This window comes from Camellia sinensis, chromosome 8 (assembly GCF_055761805.1).
Source record: "Camellia sinensis isolate YWXY chromosome 8, ASM5576180v1, whole genome shotgun sequence".
In the NCBI taxonomy this organism is placed as follows: Eukaryota; Viridiplantae; Streptophyta; class Magnoliopsida; order Ericales; family Theaceae; genus Camellia; species Camellia sinensis.
In genome coordinates, this window is record NC_138968.1 from 145,029,783 (window position 1) to 145,052,005 (window position 22,223).

General features: G+C 40.0%; 1 protein-coding gene across 1 annotated transcript; it reads left to right on the forward strand.

The window, feature by feature from the left end:
• Positions 1 to 549: 549 nt before the first annotated feature.
• On the forward strand, positions 550 to 16,075 carry LOC114301576 (WD repeat and SOF domain-containing protein 1). Its single transcript, XM_028246523.2, has 17 exons — positions 550 to 824; positions 923 to 1,012; positions 1,134 to 1,245; positions 1,779 to 1,806; positions 3,282 to 3,380; positions 3,488 to 3,557; positions 3,655 to 3,689; positions 3,787 to 3,861; positions 3,946 to 4,041; positions 10,616 to 10,679; positions 13,336 to 13,389; positions 14,199 to 14,284; positions 14,401 to 14,461; positions 14,569 to 14,633; positions 14,871 to 14,976; positions 15,342 to 15,430; positions 15,624 to 16,075. The coding sequence occupies exons 1-17, from the start codon at positions 759 to 761 to the stop codon at positions 15,784 to 15,786; spliced, it is 1,359 nt and encodes a 452-aa protein (XP_028102324.2). The 5' UTR covers positions 550 to 758; the 3' UTR covers positions 15,787 to 16,075.
• The last annotated feature ends 6,148 nt before the right edge of the window (positions 16,076 to 22,223 follow it).

Sequence of the window (22,223 nt, forward strand, 5' to 3'; positions counted from 1 at the left end):
ACAGGAAAATAGAAGTGTATAGTATAAAAAAATATATATTAAAACTGAGAGATCGAAGAAAAGAGACAAATACAGAGAAATGTTTATACTTCGACAACTATTTTTTAGTTTAGATCTAGTCGTATCTAACGTAGATCTGCTTAGATCTGATGTAAATTTGAGTAGATCTACATCAATTTTGAATAGATCTACATCAATTTTGAATAGATCTATTCATTTTCTTCATCGAAAACTCATCTCTTTCGTTGTCGGTGAGCACAAAGCATGGAGTTAGTGCTCGGTGGTTGCATGTGAACTTCAATTAATGGTGGTCACTAGTCACTACTGATTGTAGATTAGAAGGAGAGAGAAAAAAAAAGGAAGGCGTGGTCATGGTAGTGGCTAATATCAGAGAAAAAAAGACACAAGAAAGAAGCAAGATGTAAGAAAAGAGGAGAAGATAAATTCTATCTTAAAAAATTTTAGAATTAAATAAAATATATCATTTTCACAAAGGACTTGCGGCTCTTGACCTCACAATGAAATAATGTTACATAACCATTAGCCCAGGCCCAAAGACTCTGGTCTATTCACCTCTTGAACGGCTGCAAAACCATTAGGCCCAGGCCCTGGCCCTGGCCCAGGCCAAGGCTCTGGTCTATTCACCTCTCTCTCTCTCTCTCTCTCTCTCTGGGTTTAACGTCTTCTCTCTAGGGTACACTGTAGCTTCTCCATCTCTCGTAAATCGTTGCTTATAGCAAACCCTAGAAGCTTAAGCAATGAAAGTCAAAGTAATATCGCGTTCAACAGATGAATTCACTCGCGAACGAAGTCAGGATCTCCAGGTGAGCCTCTCTAATCTTCACACACTCTCTCTCTAGAATTCTGCAATTCTCTCTCTTCCTCTGAAATTGAATTTTGCTTTGTAATTGAATTGCATTAGCGAGTATATCGGAACTTTGACCCAAATCTGCGAACGCAAGAAAAGGCAATCGAATATGTCCGGGCTGTTAACGCAGCTAAGTTGGAGAAGGTAACTAGAAAGTTCATTTTTCAGTTCATAATCTGTTTCAATACACATGTATGTGTATAATTGTGGTGGGTTGATTTTATTAGTTGGGAGAGTAATTGGTTTCAATTTGGGCATTAATTAGATATTTGCAAGGCCATTTGTTGGAGCAATGGATGGGCATGTAGATGCCGTCTCGTGTATGGCCAAGAACCCGAATCACTTGAAAGGAATATTTTCTGGTTCTATGGATGGAGGTATCGTTTGTACATTGTTATTTTAGTTAAATTCATGCCCTTTTAAAGATTAACTTAGTTGAATTTTTTATTTGGAGAACAATGGGTTAATGAATTTGCTGTAGTTGGTCCAATTTTAATTCTATTCTCCAAGTTCATAAAAGCAAGGTAAGGTCATTCTGTAGGCCATGCGACTAGCATATCCAAAGTAAATTATTTGCTTTCAAATCAGGAAATACTTAGGTATTAGTAGTTCAGAAGGTGCTTTGCTTAATATGTTCATTGATATGTTAAAAAAAAAAAAATGAAGAAACTATTTTTTATCATCAAAAATTTAAGCCCAGCAATAGTTTACTTGTTTGCTTTAGTTGTACATCTTAAAGGAGACTACAAATTTTCGTTCTTTGAATAATCTTATTCATGCTATAATTGTGTCAGTTAGTTTAGATTGCCAATTTATGCCAATAAACATGGTTCTGTTTGAGGGAATTTTAGTATTTGAAAATATATACGTTGCTTACTTTTATGCTTCTATTCTTTTGTTATGTTTGCAGACATTCGGCTTTGGGACATGGCTTCCAGGTATTCTTACACAGCATTCAACTACATATTCTGATAGTGATTGAGTGGGATGTTGGTTTGGATGTCTCATTTCCTTGCTTTCTTAAAATCTGCACATTCATTTTTTTGTGTGTTTATAAGTGTTATTAGAAGGGGCTAAAGCAATCAGTTACATCATTTTCTGTCTTGCTTTCTTTTTGCATTTTAAATTTTCCTTGACAATGAATGATTACTGTGGGCCTGTTTGGTAACCATTCCGTTTTCAGTTTATATTTACAAAAATTTAAAAAACTGTCATAAAAACTTGTTTGATAATTTTTTTGGTTTATAAATGGTTGTCTCAGTTTATAAATTTGAGGAAAAAAACGTAAACTCATTTTGAGTTTACGTTTTCAGTTTTCAATTTTTTTTTTTCAAATATTTTTTTTTTCAATTAACTTTTTTTACAAATATTTTTTTAATTAATTTTTTTTCAAATAATTTTTTTTTCAACTTATTTTTTTTCCAATTAATTTTTTTTCCAAATATTTTTTTTCCCAATTAAATTTTTTCAATTATTTTTTAATTAATTTTTTTTCAATTAATTTTTTTTCCAATTAAATTTTTTTTTCAATTATTTTTTTTAATTAATTTTTTTTTTCAATTATAATGTGTGAGATCCCATAGTCATAAATAATAAAAATAAATATAAATATTTTAGGCTTGAACAAATATATTTTTTAGTTTATGTTTTTAAATTTTTTTAAACATTTTATTCAAACTAAACGAGTTTATAATTTATGTTTTTCTAAAAATCAACAAAAACCAATTTATAAAATTTTTGTAAACATAAACTAAAAACGTAAATGTTACCTTTGTACCTTATACTCCAAGGTTAATTTTGTTTTTGTTTTTATTCACTGAAATGTCAAAAGATGCTTTTTGGTGCATAAATCACATAAAGAAAAATCTAGCTTGCCTTTGATGCATATGCATGCAAAAATTGTTTCACAGTCAGTGGTTCTATTCAAAATTCTATGCCTAGATTTGATTTCAAATTTTGGTCCTGGTAGGCGAGTCCAGGAAAACAAACTCAGGTTGTCTGGTAATTTATATAATGGAGATAGTTGAATTTATATTACTTCTTCTAGTATGATAGAAGTGCATTATGCATAGTTACAGTTATAACGTTGATTGCCATTATGTTTTGAAACAATATAATATGAAATCTGCTAGATAATATGGTTGTGCATGTTATATGTCTGGCTCAGAACCAACATAAACTTTTTTTTGCCACCATAGCCTGTCACATTTCTGTATGATGTGTGTCAGCTGATTGCGGAATGAACCTGCATGATCCTGGTATTCTTTTTTTAATTGTTTGTTTTTATTATAGATATATATATATATATTTTTTCTGGTTTTGTATGTATTTTATTTTAATATTTTAAGAAAGAGTTTTATGTGTATGTGGTTATGTTTGTTTTGGTGTTTGATTCTGTTTTATAAAAATAAAGGCGAACAGTTTGTCAGTTTCCTGGTCACCAAGGTGCTGTACGTGGGTTGACAGCATCTACGGATGGACGTGTTCTTGTATCATGTGGAACTGATTGCACGTAAGGCAAAATTTGTTTGATGCAACTTCGATTTTGATGTATGAAATTACAGTTATGCTTGCATTTATTGGTAGACAACAATCTAAAAGTGGACCTTTTTGTTTCAGTGTCAGACTCTGGAATGTTCCTCTTGCTAATGTTATGCACTCAGATGACTCATCTGATAATTCTTCTAAGGTTAGTGGCTTTTCTAAGCAAAATGTACCCATCTTATGCAATAGAATGACTGATTATGCCATTCCTTTGACTGAACAATTACGTTACATACTTTCAGCCGTTGGCAGTTTATGTTTGGAAGAATGCATTCTGGTATGGTTTATCACATTCCTATATCACTGAAATATGTTCAATTTTCAATATTTGTCTCCTTTTGTTCTAAACCTTCCTATACATCTTTGTTTTTTAGGGCTGTTGATCACCAATGGGAGGGTAATATCTTTGCCACAGCTGGAGCTCAAGTAGATATATGGGATCATAATAGGTTTTAAACTCTACTTGTTTTGATTCTTCTTAACTTCCTGAATTTTTTCTACTTTTACATGCTATTTTTTCTCATCGTAAATAGGTCCCAGCCTGTGAATAGCTTTGAGTGGGGAAAAGACACAGTTATATCTGTTCGATTTAATCCTGGAGAACCAAATATCTTGGCCACATCAGCTAGGTATGCATGGCATTACAATCCCTAGATTTTAGTGGATGGTTTGAGTTCTAAAATTGCATTCTGAATTTATAAATATTTCAGTTATGTTGCACCTTGACAATTCCTTATTGTTTCTTGTCCCTGTGTTCTACTTGAATCTGATGTACAAATTTTATTGCATGCTAGATTTTTCTGTATTCACTATGGTTTTTATAGTAGTATGCATTTTTGTTTCGGAAGGAAGAGAGCGTTGCCATATTGACTTGATTCTGCCTAAAAAGATCAATGTTGTGCATTTTTATTAGTAATGCTTGAAATTTGAGAATCCCTTTTTTTGATATGCAAATAGATTGGTGTTGATAACCATGTATTTAAATTTCTTTTGGCATATGAGTTGAACAAGTAATACAAGGAAATTAACATAATTGTTTCCAAGTGCTATTGTTTCCTAGATGGTAAGTCTTACCTTGTTAGGAAATCAAAGGTGGGAAGGCACATGTTTCGTCATGCTTTCATGACTTATTGGACTGCTTTTTTATATAATTTCTTTTATTGTTTATATAGTTTGTGAATATTATTTATTTGTAAAGCTGTCTGTGGGAGCCGAATAATAGCGAACGCAGGTAGGCCGAGTACATATTTAGACAATCGGTACATATTATACTCGCCTCCATCTTGTACGTTTTGGATGCCGAATATTTTTGTCGGCCATAAAGCCAGTTGAATGAGGGGCCGATTGGAAGTTGTAATACGACGAAAGAAGGGCCGAGTGAGCAATCACACGACGGATTAATAGTTGGCCCTATCCTGAGGACTAGGAGTGTATATAAATAGAAGAACAACAACCAAAGAGGGGTATGTGAGAACTAGTACGCTTAACTTAAGATACAAGCAATCGAGAGAGTATATACTGACTTATCCGTCGGAGTGCTAATTCCGGTACCCCCGACCGGAGTGGTCATTCATTTTCAGGTTACTAGCTGAGGATCTCGAGTGCCCTATTGGATCCAAATAGTGTTTCCAGAACCATTTCCCCACAATTGGCGCCGTCTATGGGAATACTCAAGCACATCCATGGCGGGCGTGACGGAAAATCCTCTGGTAGTTGCTGGCGACCTTGCGCCACAAGACGAAACCACTCCAAGCAACATGCTTGGGCCAGAGACTATTACCTCAAGAAGGGTCTTGAACTTCGATTCACCCTCGCCATCAGCACATGAGGCAATGCAAGCGATTATGGGGCAAGCGAAGCAAAACGAACAAAGGTTGAAAAACATGATGGCTGAGAACGAGCGCCTTCGACAAGATTTGGCCTTGGAAGTGGCAAAATCCCAACAAGCCACGCACCAAGACTCGGGATGACCTCTGAGAAAGGATGGTCGACGATCTCGAATTCGGAGACATGATAGTGGCAGTGGCTCTGACTTATCATCCCCAGAATCTACAAAGAAGGGACGAGTCGACATCTCCAGTTCTTCTGAGGGAAGTAAGCGTGCATAGAAGAAGCGAAGAAGAAATGATTCAGATGAAGAGGATCAGCATGACCCCTTTGTACGACGGATTGCAAGGGCAGTGCTACCCAAAAAGTTCAAAGCATCGTCATTCACCTTGTATGATGGTAAATCAGACCCCACCGATCACATTCGCCATTACAAGCAAGCCATGACGCTTTATGCAGATGACGAGGCCCTCATGTGTCGAATATTTCCGAGCAGTTTGGGACCACTAGCTGTCAAGTGGTATTATAAACTGAAGCCGGCATCGATCAAGAGCTTCCACCAACTCCAAAAATCCTTCAAGGTAAGGTTCATCACTAATGAGGTCCAGCCGAAGCAAGCCAATTCTCTGTGGACAATGCAAATTCAATCGAGGGAAACCCTTCGTGCGTATTCGGCGCGGTATTGGGAATGTTTTAATCTAGTAAATGATGCCTGCAATGACTCCATGGCCATCACCGCCTTCAAGATGGGGTTACATTCAGACAGTGCCCTCTGCAGCTCTTTGACCAGATGGCCCCCAAAAACGGTCTGGTCGTTGATGAAAAAAGTTGAGGAATATTGCAAAGTAGAAGATGATGCCCTCCGGGTCAAAGACGGGCATAAAGCCACTAAGTCGGCCCCGCCTGAAGTTGTGCAGCCGATAAACGTTGTACCACCACAGAGCCCTGAATCACGGAATTGGGCTAAACAAGATATAAGGTGGGATTCGTGCCGATCAAACAACCAATGTCTACACTGAGCTAATAAGCAGCTTCAAGTGGATAATAGGTGCGCAAGGCGCGCCAACAAGAAATACACGGGGTTATCGGAGCCGATCAGTGTGGTTATGGCTAAGGTTCAACACCTTCTGTTATTCAAATGGCCATAAAAAATGATGGGACCTCCCTACACGAGGAGATGGGATAGGCGGTGCGAATATCACAAAGATCACGGTCATGATATCGACAGTTGCTATGCTTTGAAAGATCACCTTGAGGAGTTGGTACAAGATGGTCGACTCCTGCAAGGCTGCAACACGTCCGAAAGAACAACTCAACCAAAACAGTTGCCCTACAGCAGGATTCATCTCTGCTCGGAGTCATCCATATGATATACAGCCTGCTGACAGCCCCCGCCGTGCATGCAATTCAGTCCTATCCAGGCCCCCAAAATCAAATCACACTAGTAAAACGGCCCCATGAAGCTCTGAATATTACCTTTGATGATTCTGATTTGATCGGCGTAACACTCCCCTACATTGATCCATTGGTCATCGAACTACGCGTAAACCGATTCACCATTGAACGCGTTCTCATAGACCAGGGGAGTACTTCGGAGGTTATGTATTACAAGACCTTCACCAAACTCGGATTCACCGAGTCGGACATGTCTCTGGCTCCTTATCCATTATTTGGCTTCAACGCTAATCCAGAATACCCGTTGGGCAAAATCACACTACCAGTTCGAGCGGGCTCCCGAACAGTGGATGTGGAATTCTTGGTCGTCAAGCTGCCTTCGACGTATAATCTTATCATGGGACGAACTTGGCTGCATGCCATGCATGCCGTGCCAAGCACTTATCATCAACCGCTCCGTTTCCTGACTGAACGCGGCATTGAACAAATCCGTGGTTCCTAGAAATCGGCACAAGCATGTTATCTTTTCGCTGCAAAGACACTAAGAGAGCTGGAGGTGAATTCTATTGAGGTGCCGGGTCGTGAGAGCCTCGACGATGTTGGACGGCTCCCAAGTGAAATGGCCACAGAAGCCCTGGATCGAGTTGAAATTGATGGGGACCCTGACAGATTTTTCATGGTCGGCGCCTCCGTGAATAAAACTGATAGGCAGCAGCTAATTACCTTCTTACTCGGCAACCTTGATGTATTTGCATGGTCGCCGTATGAGATGCCGGGGGTAGATCCATCTGTTTCTCAGCACCGTTTAAATGTTGACCCCAAATGTAAGTCGATTATTCAGAAAAGTCGGTGGTCAGCCGCAGAACACACTGCTGCCGTTGTTGAAGAAATTGACCGGTTACTTGATGCTGGGGCAATCCGGGAAGTGACCTATCCTATATGGCTGTCGAATATTGTGGTGGTAAAGAAGAAAAACGGGACTTGGCGTGTCTGTGTGGACTTTACCGATTTAAATAAAGCTTGTCTCAATGATTGTTTTTCTCTCCCCAGAATTGACAAACTTGTAGACGCCATGACACGTCATCAACGTATGAGCTTCCTCGATGCCTACCGAGGCTACCATCAAATCGCCATGCACCCGGAGGACCAAGACAAAACTGCATTCCTCATCCCAAGAGGAACCTATTGCTATAAGGTTATGCCTTTTGGGCTGAAGAATGCAGGGGCAACTTACCAAAGGCTAGTCACCGCCATGTTCAAGGAGCAACTCGGCCGTACTATGGAAGTGTACATTGACGATGTGGTGGTTAAGTCCAAAGAAGAGCAAACTCATCTAGCCGATCTGGAGGAGACATTCGGCATTTTACCCAAGTACAAAATGAAGCTGAATGCTTCCAAGTGTGTATTTGGGATCGGATCCGGCAACTTCCTTGGCTATATTGTCAACCACCGAGGAATCGAGCCAACCTGAGGCAAATCACAGCAATCTTGGAACTCGGCTCCCCTCGATTGGTGAAGGAGGTTCAAAAGTTGATGGGGATAGCCGCCGCACTCAACAGGTTCATTAGTCGTTCCACAGATCGCTGCTGACAATTCTTTCATTCCCTACAGTAGGGTAAGGCTTTTGAATTGACCTCTGAGTGTGAAGCCACTTTCAACGGTCTGAAGACCTACCTCCGATCAGTTCCACTCTTGACAACACTTTCGGCAGGTGACTCGCTCATTTTATATCTGGCAATCTCCGACCGGGCCATTAGCGTCGTACTGTTAAAGGAAGAGCTTGGGGAGCAACGGCCAGTGTATTATGTGAGGAAGGCAATGATTGATGCCGAAACACATTACCTTTCGTTTGAAAAACTCATCCTAGCCCTCGCCATGGCATCAAGAAAACTGATGCATTACTTTCAGGGGCATACCATCGGGGTACTAACGGACTATCCCCTTTGGGCAGTACTCCGCAATGCAGAAGCGTCAGGGCGCGTTTCAATGTGGGCTCTTGAACTCGGCCAGTACGATATTCAGTTTCTACCTAGAACCTCAATCAAGGGTAAAGTGCTTGTCGACTTTGTTGCCGAATTCACTGGGGGTTTTGCCGACTTGAAGTCTGATCAAATTCAACTTAAGCCGAACTGGAGAATTTATGTTGGGGACATTTGGCAGTTGTGCTGTGATGGATCGTCCAATCAACGCGGCAGCGGAGCTGGAGTAGTGATCATGGCTCCCGACGAAGCAATAATTGCAATAATTGAGCAGGCTGTCAAATTCAGCTTCGAAGCATCGAACAATGAGGCCGAATACGAAGCCCTGCTAATCAGCTTGTGGAACGCACATCTCCTGGGTGCTCGGCGTTTGCTTATATTTTGTGATTCAAAACGTGTGATCAATTAACTAAACGGGGAGTACGCGGCCAAAAACGACCGTATGGCCGCTTACATGAAAACGGCAAATTCCTTGCTGGCAAAATTTGATCATCATGAATTGAATTCCCAGCTGCCTCGGACAACGACTATCACGTCGTCAACACGCTTGCCAGAGCTGGCCAGCACAGTCACTAGGTGATGATCGGTATCTTTGGCTCTGAGAAAATAGCGCCCCAGCCGGCTAGTAGACTTGGCTAAGGCATAATAATGCTGAATTGCAGGTAGTTAATCCTAAGACAGCGGTTTAACTCAGCAATCCCCATTATGATGCGGAAAAAGTTCACGTTAGGCTGGGAAGGAATTAGACCCCAGTATCAAAGGACGACTCTTAAAAATGGGTGTAGGGGAAAACGGACTCCGCCCTCAGCAATCGATAGGAGAGGAAAGATGATTGTACTCTCATCGGTCCTCTCCATATCAGTGGTGCTGTCTGCCACGAGTGACAGATGGACGTCGTCGGGGATGGAATAATGGCGTCTGAAGCCGGAAATTCGATCTGCAGAAAGGAGCTCTTTCAAATTTTTTGCCATCACAGCCAGCCTAAGGATTATGCAAAAATGAAAGTAAACAAGGAAATGGTATTGGGAGTGAAGGAGAAGAAAACTTATAGGACGCAGAAGGTATAATGAGAGACGAGGAAATTGCAGAGGTCGCGAAGTGAAGGAGTTGAACTAGAAGGCAAGCCAGAAACTTCGAGTATTCAGAGTATACATTCGAAGAGGCAAAGTTTTAAATCACATTAAATGGAGGACGTGTACGAAGAGGCGGGAATTTGTAATGATGACTGGAAAACGTATGCATTTTGACACACGTTGGAATGAGGTTAACCGCCGAATTTTTGACTTTTCAAGTTCGAAACCAAACACGCCGACTAACTAGTGCTAGTGGGGTGTTTGGGGGGCAATTGTGGGAGCCGAATAATAGCGAACGCAGGTAGGCCGAGTACACATTTAGACATTCGGTACATATTATACTCACCCCCATATTGTACGTTCTGGATGCCAAATATTTTAGTCGGCCATAAAGCCAGTTGAATGAGGGGCCGATTGGAAGTTGTAATATGACGAAAGAAGGGCAGAGTGAGCAATCACACGACGGATTAATAGTGGGCCCTATCCTGAGGACTAGGAGTGTATATAAATAGAAGAACAACCAAAGAGGGGTATGTGAGAACTAGCACGCTTAACTTAAGATACAAGCAATCGAGAGGGTATATACTGACTTATCCGTCGGAGTGCTAATTCCGGCACCCCCGACCGGAGTGTTCATTCATTTTCAGGTTACTAGCTGAGGATCTCGAGTGCCCCATTGGATCCAAAGAGTATTTCCAGAACCACTTCCCCACACTGTCAAACTTGGGGTCCATAGCTGTTGGTGTTTGATGAAACGTGTATAGGATATCGTTTACTTAATGGATTTTTTCAATCACTTTGCCATTTCAGATGACTATGTTATATAGACTTCTGTAAATTGTAATTAATTTTAAGTTGTTATTTGGTCATTATGATCTTTTGATGCTCCAATCACTTTACTCAACACTTTGTTTTGTTTTCTTTTGTAGCGATCGTAGCATAGCGATATATGATTTGCGAATGTCATCACCTGCAAGGAAGCTTATTATGAGGGTAATTATGTACTTTATTCCCAGAATTTTAATCCAGTCTTAAAGATTTGTCTGACAATCTAAGTGTATCTGTTTGTGTAATATGCCTGCCAATGTACTTATGTGGGAAGATAAGCAAAAAGTGAAGCTTTAACAATAAACTATCTATTGCTTGTTTTATTGTTTTCCCCTGATAATTTAATGTATGTAGAATATGTTTCAAGAAATTGTTGTGTGGGAATTTAATTGATGAACATAGCTGATAGTAACTTAGTAAGTAACTCGAAGTATGTGATAGATTCAATCTTTGAACAGGTTTCCATTACTCAAACTTCAGAGAAATTGTAGATTTCAATTGCTGACCAAAAAAGAAATTGTAGATTTTCAATAATGGATGAAAGTTTAGTTATTTGGTTAACCAAATTCCCACAAATAGTGCTTCTTGTTGGAAGGTACTGCCCAAGGAAAGGAAAAGATTACTTCCGGATCAGGGATAATAAGTAAAATTGAAGCAAGATAAAATCGTATATCAAAATGACTTCTGGTAGCACCGAAAGGATCAAAACTACATTTGTGAGTTGACAATTTTTCTGGATAGGTTGAACTATTAGAAGCAAATGGAAAAGGGTGTATGTAGAATAAACTATCTATTGCTTGTTTTATTGTTTTCCCCTGATAATTTAATGTATGTAGAATATGTTTCAAGAAATTGTTGTGTGGGAATTTAATTGATGAACATAGCTGATAGTAACTTAGTAAGTAACTCGAAGTATGTGATAGATTCAATCTTTGAACAGGTTTCCATTACTCAAACTTCAGAGAAATTGTAGATTTCAATTGCTGACCAAAAAAGAAATTGTAGATTTTCAATAATGGATGAAAGTTTAGTTATTTGGTTAACCAAATTCCCACAAATAGTGCTTCTTGTTGGAAGGTACTGCCCAAGGAAAGGAAAAGATTACTTCCGGATCAGGGATAATAAGTAAAATTGAAGCAAGATAAAATCGTATATCAAAATGACTTCTGGTAGCACCGAAAGGATCAAAACTACATTTGTGAGTTGACAATTTTTCTGGATAGGTTGAACTATTAGAAGCAAATGGAAAAGGGTGTTAAAATTCTAAAATGTTTTGTCTTCATAGAGGAATTGCAGTTAATGCTTCTTATGCTTCTCTTAATAAGAATTTTTGTTCAGCAGTGATTCATGATCCTGTTATTATTCAACAATGACAAAGTAGTACATCTCAATCGGAGAAGCAAAGCTTGTCTTGATGATATGAATATTTTTAACCAAAATGCTGTGTCCTTTGTGAAATGACTGAGTTGTCTTGGTGGACAACCGCTAAGTGCATAGGATGTCGACACTAGATCCACATATCTGTAAACCATAGCCTGCCTTTATCTGTTAATTATTTTCAAGATGTCTCCTATGATATTTGAAAGCTCCTGAGGATGACAAATGGTGTTTAGTTTTATGGGGCAAGGGAGTTGGCCCAAAGGATCATGTGGCTGGGTTCAATCCTCAGCATCCCCTTCCCCTTCCCCTTAGATCAGACTCTTCCAGTAACAAAAAAAGAAAGCTCCTGCAGACCTGTTTAATGTTATAAATTATAAAGTAGTTTAGAAGATTACTATCCCTTTCCCATTTTTTTTATTTATTTTTAAAAAGAAAAAAATTTATAATAGAAGGTGACAGAAATGTTCTAAACCTCAAAAGTAGCATGTTTAGTTGAGAGTTGAGCAAGTGATGGCTTTGGAACCATTGTTGTAGGTTTGACTGTCCCTGGGCTTATTATATGCACTCAGCATCTGTGTGATAGTGTAATTGGTTAGGACACCTTGGTATAACCCAAAAATAGCCTCCTTAACCTCAATTATGTAATTTTCCTTGTGGCCACCTGAAAAAAAGGTAGAAAAGCACAATTTAGTGCTAGTCTACTAGATCATCAGCTATTAGGTCAAATCGGATACTGCAATGCAGGTCATGCAACCATTTATATATGCGGTAAGGTAACTCAGATTCTGTAATAATTGCTTCTCGTTTGGATATTTTTTTTTTTTCTTTTCTGAGCCAGATATCTCTGTCAGTTGTATTATATCAAGATTATCAAAATTTAAGCATGTAAAAAGGTGTAGAAGATGTTCATGTACAAAGTCTTAAGATTCTAAAGGGAAAGAACACTAAGCCTACATGCATTCCTGCATTTGCGATTTTGTCATCTAGTTTGTTGAAATTAGTCTACAATTCCCTTTTGACTGAAAAATATAGCTGGCTGGTAAACTATGTATGCTTAAATATGTATACTTTAGTGATACTGAATATTTGTTTAAAATGGCTGCCCAATGGCATCTCTATATTTCAGAATGTCTTATTTCCTGCATTGGTTGCTTATTTTTAGCCATTCAAATTATTTTGGTGTTAATTACACGGATACCCTCTCAACTATTACTAAATATCACTTTACCTTTCTCATCTTCAAAATCGTACACTTGGACCCTCTCAACTATGAAACTGCATTACTTTCAATCCCTCTAGAAGGGGTGCATTTGTACAGGTCTAATTGTTCTGTTTTCAAGTTGAGAGGGGTAAACTGATATGTAGTAATAGTTGAAGAAGTGTCTCCGTAATTAACGCTTTGTTGTTTTTGATGAGTCTAACTTGTGTGTTCTTAATGCAGACAAAAACTAATTCTATAGCTTGGAATCCCATGGAGCCAATGAATTTCACGGCTGTAAGTGCAACAGTTGGAAGCTCTTTTGGCCAAAAGTCATTTATTCATATACTTCATCACAGATTCACAAGGCAATTATCTTTTGGCATCATTGGTTTGCGATTTTGGATAATTTTGGGTGGGAGTCAAAGGTTGGATACTCCATGAGGGGATTTAAATAAATTATTCCCCACTTTTTTGGGGGGGTTCAAACGGTAGGAGATTATATGCATATGAGGAGAATTACATACAATTGGACAATCACAGTCCAACACAAATCTATCAGCCCAACAACTAATACAAATCACCAACACAAGAAATTGGAAAGAGCCCATAATGGGAGGAAATAAACTCAATACAACAAAATCCCCATAATGGGGAGAAATAATTCATTTTTGCTTTTGGCAAGAATTGACCCCTTGACCTCCCAGTTGGGAGCTTGTAGGGGTGGCCAACTGAGCTAGCCCAGTGGGTTTATTCCCAGCTTATTCAATTGGCTAAGATACCTTGATAGAAGCCCTTGTGGTTCTTTTGCTTGGCCCTGGTAAGTGGCAACTTGTCTCGAGTCCCTAGATTGAATTGCATGCCCCTCCCACTGCTTGGAAACGCAAATTAGAACTGGATCAGCATTTGATGTTTCTTTCTGTCTGAAATGCTGTGCATTGTTCTGACTTTATAAGCATGCAAAAGGTGAGATGGGAACAATTCTCTGACCTCAGTAGTTTATGTTACGCTTTGGGTACACACCATATTTGATTTTGTGAACTTCTAGCTTCCTGTGTACGAAATTCCTGTTCTTGTTTATGCTCTTCTATTTTATATTAACACAGGCAAACGAAGATTGCAATTGCTACAGCTATGATGCTAGAAAATTAGAAGAAGCTAAGTGTGTGCACAAGGACCACGTTTCTGCAGTGTAAGATGGCAGAGGCTAAGTTCTTGAATTGTGCTGTTATGTATTGTTCTCTGTTTTAGAATTGTATCCTTCTAGAAAATCATCTATGCTTATCCTTGTACTTTTTACCCCGACAGGATGGATATTGATTACTCTCCAACTGGTCGTGAATTTGTAACCGGATCTTATGACAGAACAGTAAGTTCTCACTCAGTCATTTGTTGGGTCATATATGTAACCCCTTTTAACTTTTTCATAGCATTAAACAGAAGGGCAGTGTTCTGATTCAGCTTCATGCTATGCAGATAAGAATATTTCAATATAATGGTGGCCACAGCAGGGAAATCTACCATACCAAGAGAATGCAAAGGTATGCTTCGTTTCTTTTCATGATCAAACTTTATGCTTTGCTTTCTTGTCAATGTTGTCATTGCCTCTGACGTTGGCTTCCTAAACACTTAAATATTGTGACCATATGCATAATCAAAACCCGTGGCCTTAATGAAAATGCCCTTCTATCCTCAACACAATAGCATTCTAGGATATTTAGTAGATATAGTATTCACTATTTAGTTGCGTCCTGGCTGAAATTTTGTCATCAATGCAGGGTATTTTGTGTAAAGTTCAGCTGTGATGGAAGTTATGTTATCTCAGGGAGCGATGATACCAATCTTCGGCTTTGGAAAGCTAAAGCATCTGAACAATTGGGAGTTGTATGAATCTATTGCTTTCTGCATGTTTTATTGGCCATTTGATACAATTGTTGCTATTTTGTCCGCTGTTCTTTTATTAGTTGAACTTTTTGAAAGATTAGTTGTGAATACCTGAGACCTCGCTGGTGCTGCTGACTAATGTAGTTGGCTTGGTGTATAATAGTCATAATTATCTTCTTTGTTTTCTTGTTCTTCTAAGTTGTTGAACCAACCTATTTTTTAATCTGACATCTAAAATTTTTTATTGCATGTTTGTATTTGGTACTTTTATGGGGATTAGGAAAGTTTAAACTAGTATTTATTTAAAAAGTCAATGCAAAAAGAATGTACTGTCATTTCAGTTTAACATAAATGCTTTGTTACAGCTTCTACCAAGGGAACGTAGAAAGCACGAGTATCAGGAGGCTGTCAAGAATCGCTACAAGCACCTTCCTGAGGTCAAGCGTATTGTGAGGTAATATTGGTTTACAACATTTGTGGAGCTGTTTATAAGTGGTTGAGAGTTTAATGAGGGGGCTCTCATGTGCTTACTGGTTCATCACCCTCACATTTACAAATTCTCACGCTCAGAATTAACTTCCAAATTATCTTCACAGTGCTTGACCTAAAACTACTAATTCATTGTCTTTGATGATTATGTTGTACAGGCACAGGCACTTGCCGAAACCAATATACAAGGCTACTTCTCTCAGACGTATTATTACTGAAGCCGCAAGAAAGAAAGATGAGAGGCGACGAGCTCACAGTGCCCCAGGAAGCATGCCAAGGGAGCCATTACGGAAAAGAAGAATAATTAAAGAAGTTGAATAAACCTGTTTGTACAAGAAACAGATTATTGTCACTGATTTTGCAGACTTAGTTTGGATTTCCTTTCTCAGTTCAACTTGGGCCAAAAGATACAAGGTTTGCTAGGTTCTGCAATCTTTTTCCCCTCCAAAGCAACTTGTCAGTGTCAGACAAACAGTAAAATCGAGACGGGAAAAAGAATATATGTAACAATTTTGGTAGATACAGTTACTTTATCAGTATAGTCAAATGCTAGGGTTGTATCTTGCTACATTGAATGATTATCAACTTCTTGTGATGTATTGTTTTATCATTGTCTGGTTCATTTTGGGTAGACTATGGATTGGGAGCTTCTAATCATTTCTTATTTTACATGCCTTTCCTAGCATGATTTGTACTCTCTCTCTCTCTGTGATAGCATATTACATATATGCTAGATTAAACAGGGGAAGATTTATATTTTGTGGCCCACCACCTGGCTGTTATCCCGTAAACTTGCCCGAGGTGCATTTCTTTACTGAGATGAATGTGTGTGAGAGAGTTGTTTGATTAGCAACAATTATCTAATTTTGTTTTGAAATTCTCTTAATACGAGCCTTTAGGCTGCACGTATAGGCCAGGTTTGAGCCAGCTTTAGATATCTCATTGGGTCTGGCTTATTGGCCGGCTCGTGAATTTTACCTTTCCGTCTAAGCTTGGGCTGGGCTAGTCCAACCTCAAATTTAGGTCGAATTAAATAGATTGGTTCATGCTGGGCCATAGGCTTTAGATTTTAGGGGATTTATGGATTGGTTTTATTGACTAAATTTATTTACTTGTAAGTTCTATTTATATTTTCACCTATAAATATTTTCAAAATACCTTTCCCACAACTTCCTTCGACAACTCAATCATTAGATCACTGATATGACCCATCACTCCCACTTCTAGCCATTAGCAATCACTTTCAACTGTTGACTTCTAGCCATTGGCAATCACTTTCAACAGTTGATGATAACCTTCAGTTATCACTTTCAACAACCTCCGGTGATCACATCTAGCAACTACTTCCAGTGATGGTTTCCGAAGCCATTTGTTGGCAAAAATAACGTCTATTTCAAACCACATCACTACCTCTTTAGATCTGATAGTGACAAAAGAATAGAAAAAAGAGAAGTATAGGAGAGAGAGGAAGTTGACAAAGAGGAAAACGAAAGGCCTTACCAGAAAATAGTTGTCTGCAGTGTCATTAATCAACATAATTTTGCCTTTACTATCTGCTATTTGTCCTCTTTTCAGTGATAAATTTATCATTGGCAAATTTGTTAAAAATTTTGTCACAAACTATATAGTATATAACACCAATCAATAATAAATTTATCACTGATAGATTGACCCATCCAACATATATTTATCTCTACACTGACAAATCAGTGATAAACTTATCACTGTATATTTATGAAACTTCAGCAATAGTATACAACATATTCAACAAATCAATGATAAATTTATCACTGATAGATTGACCATACTGCATATTTACTTCTCTCTAGTGAGAAAAATGATAAATTTATCACTGCTTTTAAAAATTCATCAAAAATAAGTTTCATCTCAAAACAAATAACATCACTTACAAACTCACAAAAATGACATTAGTTTTAGAAAATAACAGTGATGAAACTAATCAACACAACAAACAAAGTGAGTGTTCTTGACAACGAGGGAGGAGGATGGTTGTTGAGGCGAGTGATATTGATGGCAATAGAGGAGAATGATGGCCGATAGTGATGGCAACAACAGAGGAGGATAGTGGTGTGAGGCAAGCAACAACGACAGCGTGAGGCGAGCGACGACAGCGAGGGATGAAGACAACGATGGAGTGTAGATTTGCAATGGTGGAGGTGGATATGAGATGGTGGTGGTGGATCTGAGATGGTAGTAGTGTTGATAGTTGATGAACGATGGCGGTGGCTAACCACGATAGTGGTGGTAGACGACAATGGTAGTGATGGTGGTAGATCACAACAGTGGTGATGCGGTGGTAGTAGGCAACGATGGTAGTAGTGGCTGGCTAGTAGTTGTGTGAAGTTTATGATTTCTAGAAACATGGTGAAGAGAGAAAAGAGATAGAGATGAAAAAGAAATATGAAAAGATTTGATAAATTAGAATTTAATGAGGGCAATAAAGGTAATGGAGAATATATTGGTGTATTTAAAAAGTCAACAGGACTTAATGGTATTTAAGTTCATTAAATGCGACTTTCCCGCAATTAACTTTTAGATTTTTTGACGAGTCGTGTGAGAATTTTTTATATTTTTTTGTGTTAGTTAGGGCATCTCCAACTGTTCATCAGAAATTTCATCAAATCTGAGTAAAAAAAGACGAATTCCTCAATTTGATATCAGTTACTCCAACGGTGAGTACTGTAGCTTTCATGAAAACGTACTGGACGTCCTGGGAGACGACCGGCTGGTCGATCGGAAAGAGAAAACTGAATTTCCCCCCCTCTCAATTTCTATTCCCTCAATTCCTTTCCGTAAAATGCTGATCCCTCGTTGGGTAATTCTTATAAAACCATTCCACAACACCGCCACTGTCATCTGTGATAAAAATTCATTTTTTGTAACTTTCCAGGTGTAAGAGGAGCTAATTTGGGCCCACTAAATTAATTAGGCCCAATAGTCGGAGGTTGGTGGGCTTGAATTTATCGTAAGTCCAAGATTGGTGGGCCCGAATTTATCGCCATCAAACGGGCTGAATCGCTCTAAGCCTCGAAAGGGTTCGGATCCACGAACTTAGAGACTTACTCGAGCTCGGACTCGAAAGGGTTCGGATCCACGAACCTAGAGATCCGAAGCACCTGGCTTCGAATGGATTCAAACGCAATCTAGAAGTCGCTCCGTTAATGAGTCCCAGAACACTTGTGGGCTTGGAGCTTTCTGGGATCTACGCACCAGAACCATGGGCGTAATGGAGTTCGAACAAAGGACCCGATCTCGAGGACGGTGAGTAGAGATAAATTCACTCTTCGGTTAAACTAGCCTATACCCGGGTCGAGGTTGCACGACTCCGGGGGGTCCATGAGACTCGGCAATATTTAGCGGCGGGGGGGTCCTCTAGGATTACCTCGGCCCTTTGGAATGATTAGGGATCATTGGTTAGGTGTGGCTAAGAAGAAGGGTTCACCGAGAGGTTGATCTCCTCTTCAGGGTTTTCCTCATCCTCGGAGAGGTCACCTCCTCGGACAAGGTGGTTAGAGAGAATATTCCCCATGTGCCTTGCACATGGGCTCCATCCTACATCATGAGGTGCCTATAAATAGCACCCACCCATAGCTTTACAAGGGATGGATTTTGGAGAATTAACTCTTGGGAAAGAACTAATTTCCCTTCTCCATTATCAACCTTAAGAGTGAAAGTGGGAGATCCATGAGAGAGCCTTGCCATTATTCTCTCTCTAGCCATTTTGCCTTCTTCTTCACCCAATCTCTTATCTCCATCATCTCCTTCACTCTTGTGTTTTTGAGTTGAGACTATTGAAGAATCTAAGCCTCTCATCATCTTCTAGAGAATTCGAAGTTGTTCTTCAAGGATCTTCGAAGATCTTCGAATTTTCCAACTCCTTTCTTGAACCCTCTCCTACATTTTGGCGACTCTGCTGGGGAGGCGGATTGGTTAATGGTCTCAACGAGATTTGGAATCCACACAACTCCAACAAGGATGGCGGGAGAAGATGAAGTTCACCAACAAGGATCCTCTAATGGTGGTGATGACAGGGCCATGGCTCCAGATCAACCACTTTTGCTTGAAGCCATTCAAGGACTTCAAAATACTCAGCAAGAGATTCTTGCCACTCTTCAGAATCTCACTCACACCATGTTGGTAATGAGTTCTAATTTTGCACCGACGCCAAACGGAAATCAAACTGGTGGTGGAGTTATTCCCGCCGGAGCGCAAAATCAAATCCAAGAAGAAGTAGGCCCCAGTCAGCTGATGGCTCATGCACGGCCACAGTAACACATGCTCAAACCACAGTAGGCGGCAGCAATTTGCCCACGCCTGGGCTTCATGGCGTGCCAAGCCAAGATCCAATGGTGACTAGGGGAGGTTCTGGTGTAATGAATGGCGTTCCGGCGACTGTTGATGTCCAGGCAAATATAAGGGGCATGATGGCGCAAAAGGGAGCTCTGCTCGTACTTAATCTTGTTACACCACCAGTAAATGTTACTCAAGTACCAGCCAGGCCTCCTTTGGTGCCAACAACAAATTTGCAAGCACAACCCGGTATAGCGGCGCCGTGCGGTGGACTTTACGGGCCTCAATTCAATGTCCCATCACCAACTGGCTTGTCTATAGGCGCTGATGGCCAGTATCGTCAAATGTCCTTACCAATGATGAATTCGCAGCACCAGAATGGCCAAGTCGCCCCTAGCTCAGTCTTTGGGTCCATAAGCCAAGTTTCGAGAATACCACCATCAAACTCTCTTCCTCAACAGTTTCTCACTCTCGCCGATGTGCAAGCCAAGTTCGATCTCGAATGGGGCAAGAGGACTTTACCCTCTTTGCCTGATCCGGATGTCAAGCCGCATTACCCCTTTGAGATGCTGAGCTATCCATACCCTGAGGGGTATACAGTGCCGAAGTTCATCAAGTTCGATGGCAAACAAGGAAATGCTCGAGAACATGTTGTGCGATTCATTGAGACTCTAGGTATTCATGGTTCAAACCGCGTCCTTCGGCTGAGAGAATTCTCTAAGTCCCTCACCGACCGAGCATATAGTTGGTATGTTAATTTGGCCCCAAACTCTGTCCGAAGTTGGGAGGAAATGGTTAACAAATTCCACTCTAAGTTCTTTCAAGTGGCGGAGAAGATGACCACACTTACATTGTGTAAAGAAAAGCAGCAGGAAAGTGAAGACATCCTTGACTACGTCAAAAGGTTTCAGGACAAGGCCGTGGATTGCCATGAAACAGTGGAGGAGAGTTATCTGGTTCAAATCTGTCTAGAAGGGGTATTGAGCAGGTACAAAATGTTTCTAGTTAATCACAAGCTACCCACCTTCTCGGCATTAATAGAAGCAGCTCGGAACATTAGCATTCTTCAGGCTCAGGAGTCCGGATTTAAGGCCAGTTACAAGACTAGCTTCAAATCGTCTCGTGGACCTATTGTTGCTGCTGCCTCTGCCCCAGATACCCGAAAGTCACAAGGAGGAGGTCATAGAGGCCAGAAGAGGAAGCAATATAATGGTGAAAAGGGGAATGTTTCTTATCCATGTGGAATCGAGGAAGTAAAAGCTCTAGTTAAGGAATGGGTGGCCGACGGAGAGCTAAAATTTCCTTATGTCGAAGAAATGCCATCAAAAAAGGACCGTGAGAGCCCTGAATTTTGTGTCTACCATCGTACATTGAAACATTCGACAGAGAAGTGTTGGACTCTCTGGAAAATCTTCAGAGATAAAGTCGAGGAAGACGAATTGAGGTTCAAAAAGCAAGGGACTCAAGATATCCGAGAACAACCATATCCTCAGCACCGAGATAAGGGCAAGAATGTTGCTATGATAGCTTATGAAGGCCCGATGATTGAGGCTATCGCCAATCTCGATGACGATGATTATTATCTGGACGACATCCTTGAGCCCGAGGGTGAGCAAGTTTACTATGGAAGTGCTCTCGATCCAGAGGGCAGAACCTTCACAACTCATGTCGACGATCCCTTTGATCCAGAAGGAGGAGAAGAGTACTACAGAAGATGAGGACACCATGTTTATGTGGCATCTTATTTTGAAGAGACCGAGGAGATGGTTAACTACGAGCCTCCAAGAGTGGAAAAAGATCCGGATCACTATGCCAAAACCTTGCAAGACTGTGTAAAGTTCAAGCAATTCTTCGACCAGCTTGGACCTTCTAGGGAGGCAAGAACAGAAATCACCAAGTGTATCATCAATATAGCTGAGGCATACCATGAGGAATGCATGTCGACCGAGAGATCTATTCCGAGGAAGGCAAAAGAGCAATCTAGTGCCATTACTTTCTCCGAGACTGATTGAAAGTATCCCTTTTCTCACAACCGCCCGCTTTACGTGACTGCTTTTATTAACGGGGTTGAGTTCAAAAGGGCCTTTCTGGACAGCAGAGCCTCTATCAACATTATGACTCGCACTACTCTAGAAAAGGCCGGAATCCCTGAATAGCACATTGTGAAACAGCCGATAGTCATTACTGGCTTCGGTGGAGAAAGGAGAGTTACTATAGGATGTGTAACAGTTGATTTAGCCATCGGAGAGATTCGCTCAGCCACCAAGTTTCATATTATCGACTCCGAGGCAAATTATCACATCATTCTAGGGAGGACCTGGATGCATAGATATGGGGTAGTACTGTCAAGTTATCATCAGTGTGTTAAGGCTAAATGGGGAAAGAAGACAATGACAATTCAAGCTACAGAAAGGCCTTTCGAGATCCATGAAGCTCATTATTCTGAT

What these genes read in the sequence shown, in the direction of transcription:
- LOC114301576 (XM_028246523.2), top strand. Translation starts at nt 759, where the DNA reads ATGAAAGTCAAAGTAATATCGCGTTCAACAGATGAATTCACTCGCGAA. An exon ending in AACGAAGTCAGGATCTCCAG is followed by an intron (nt 825 to 922) that starts GTGAGCCTCTCT and finishes GAATTGCATTAG; the next exon opens with CGAGTATATCGGAACTTTGA. An exon ending in GTTTGGAAGAATGCATTCTG is followed by an intron (nt 3,690 to 3,786) that starts GTATGGTTTATC and finishes TTTGTTTTTTAG; the next exon opens with GGCTGTTGATCACCAATGGG.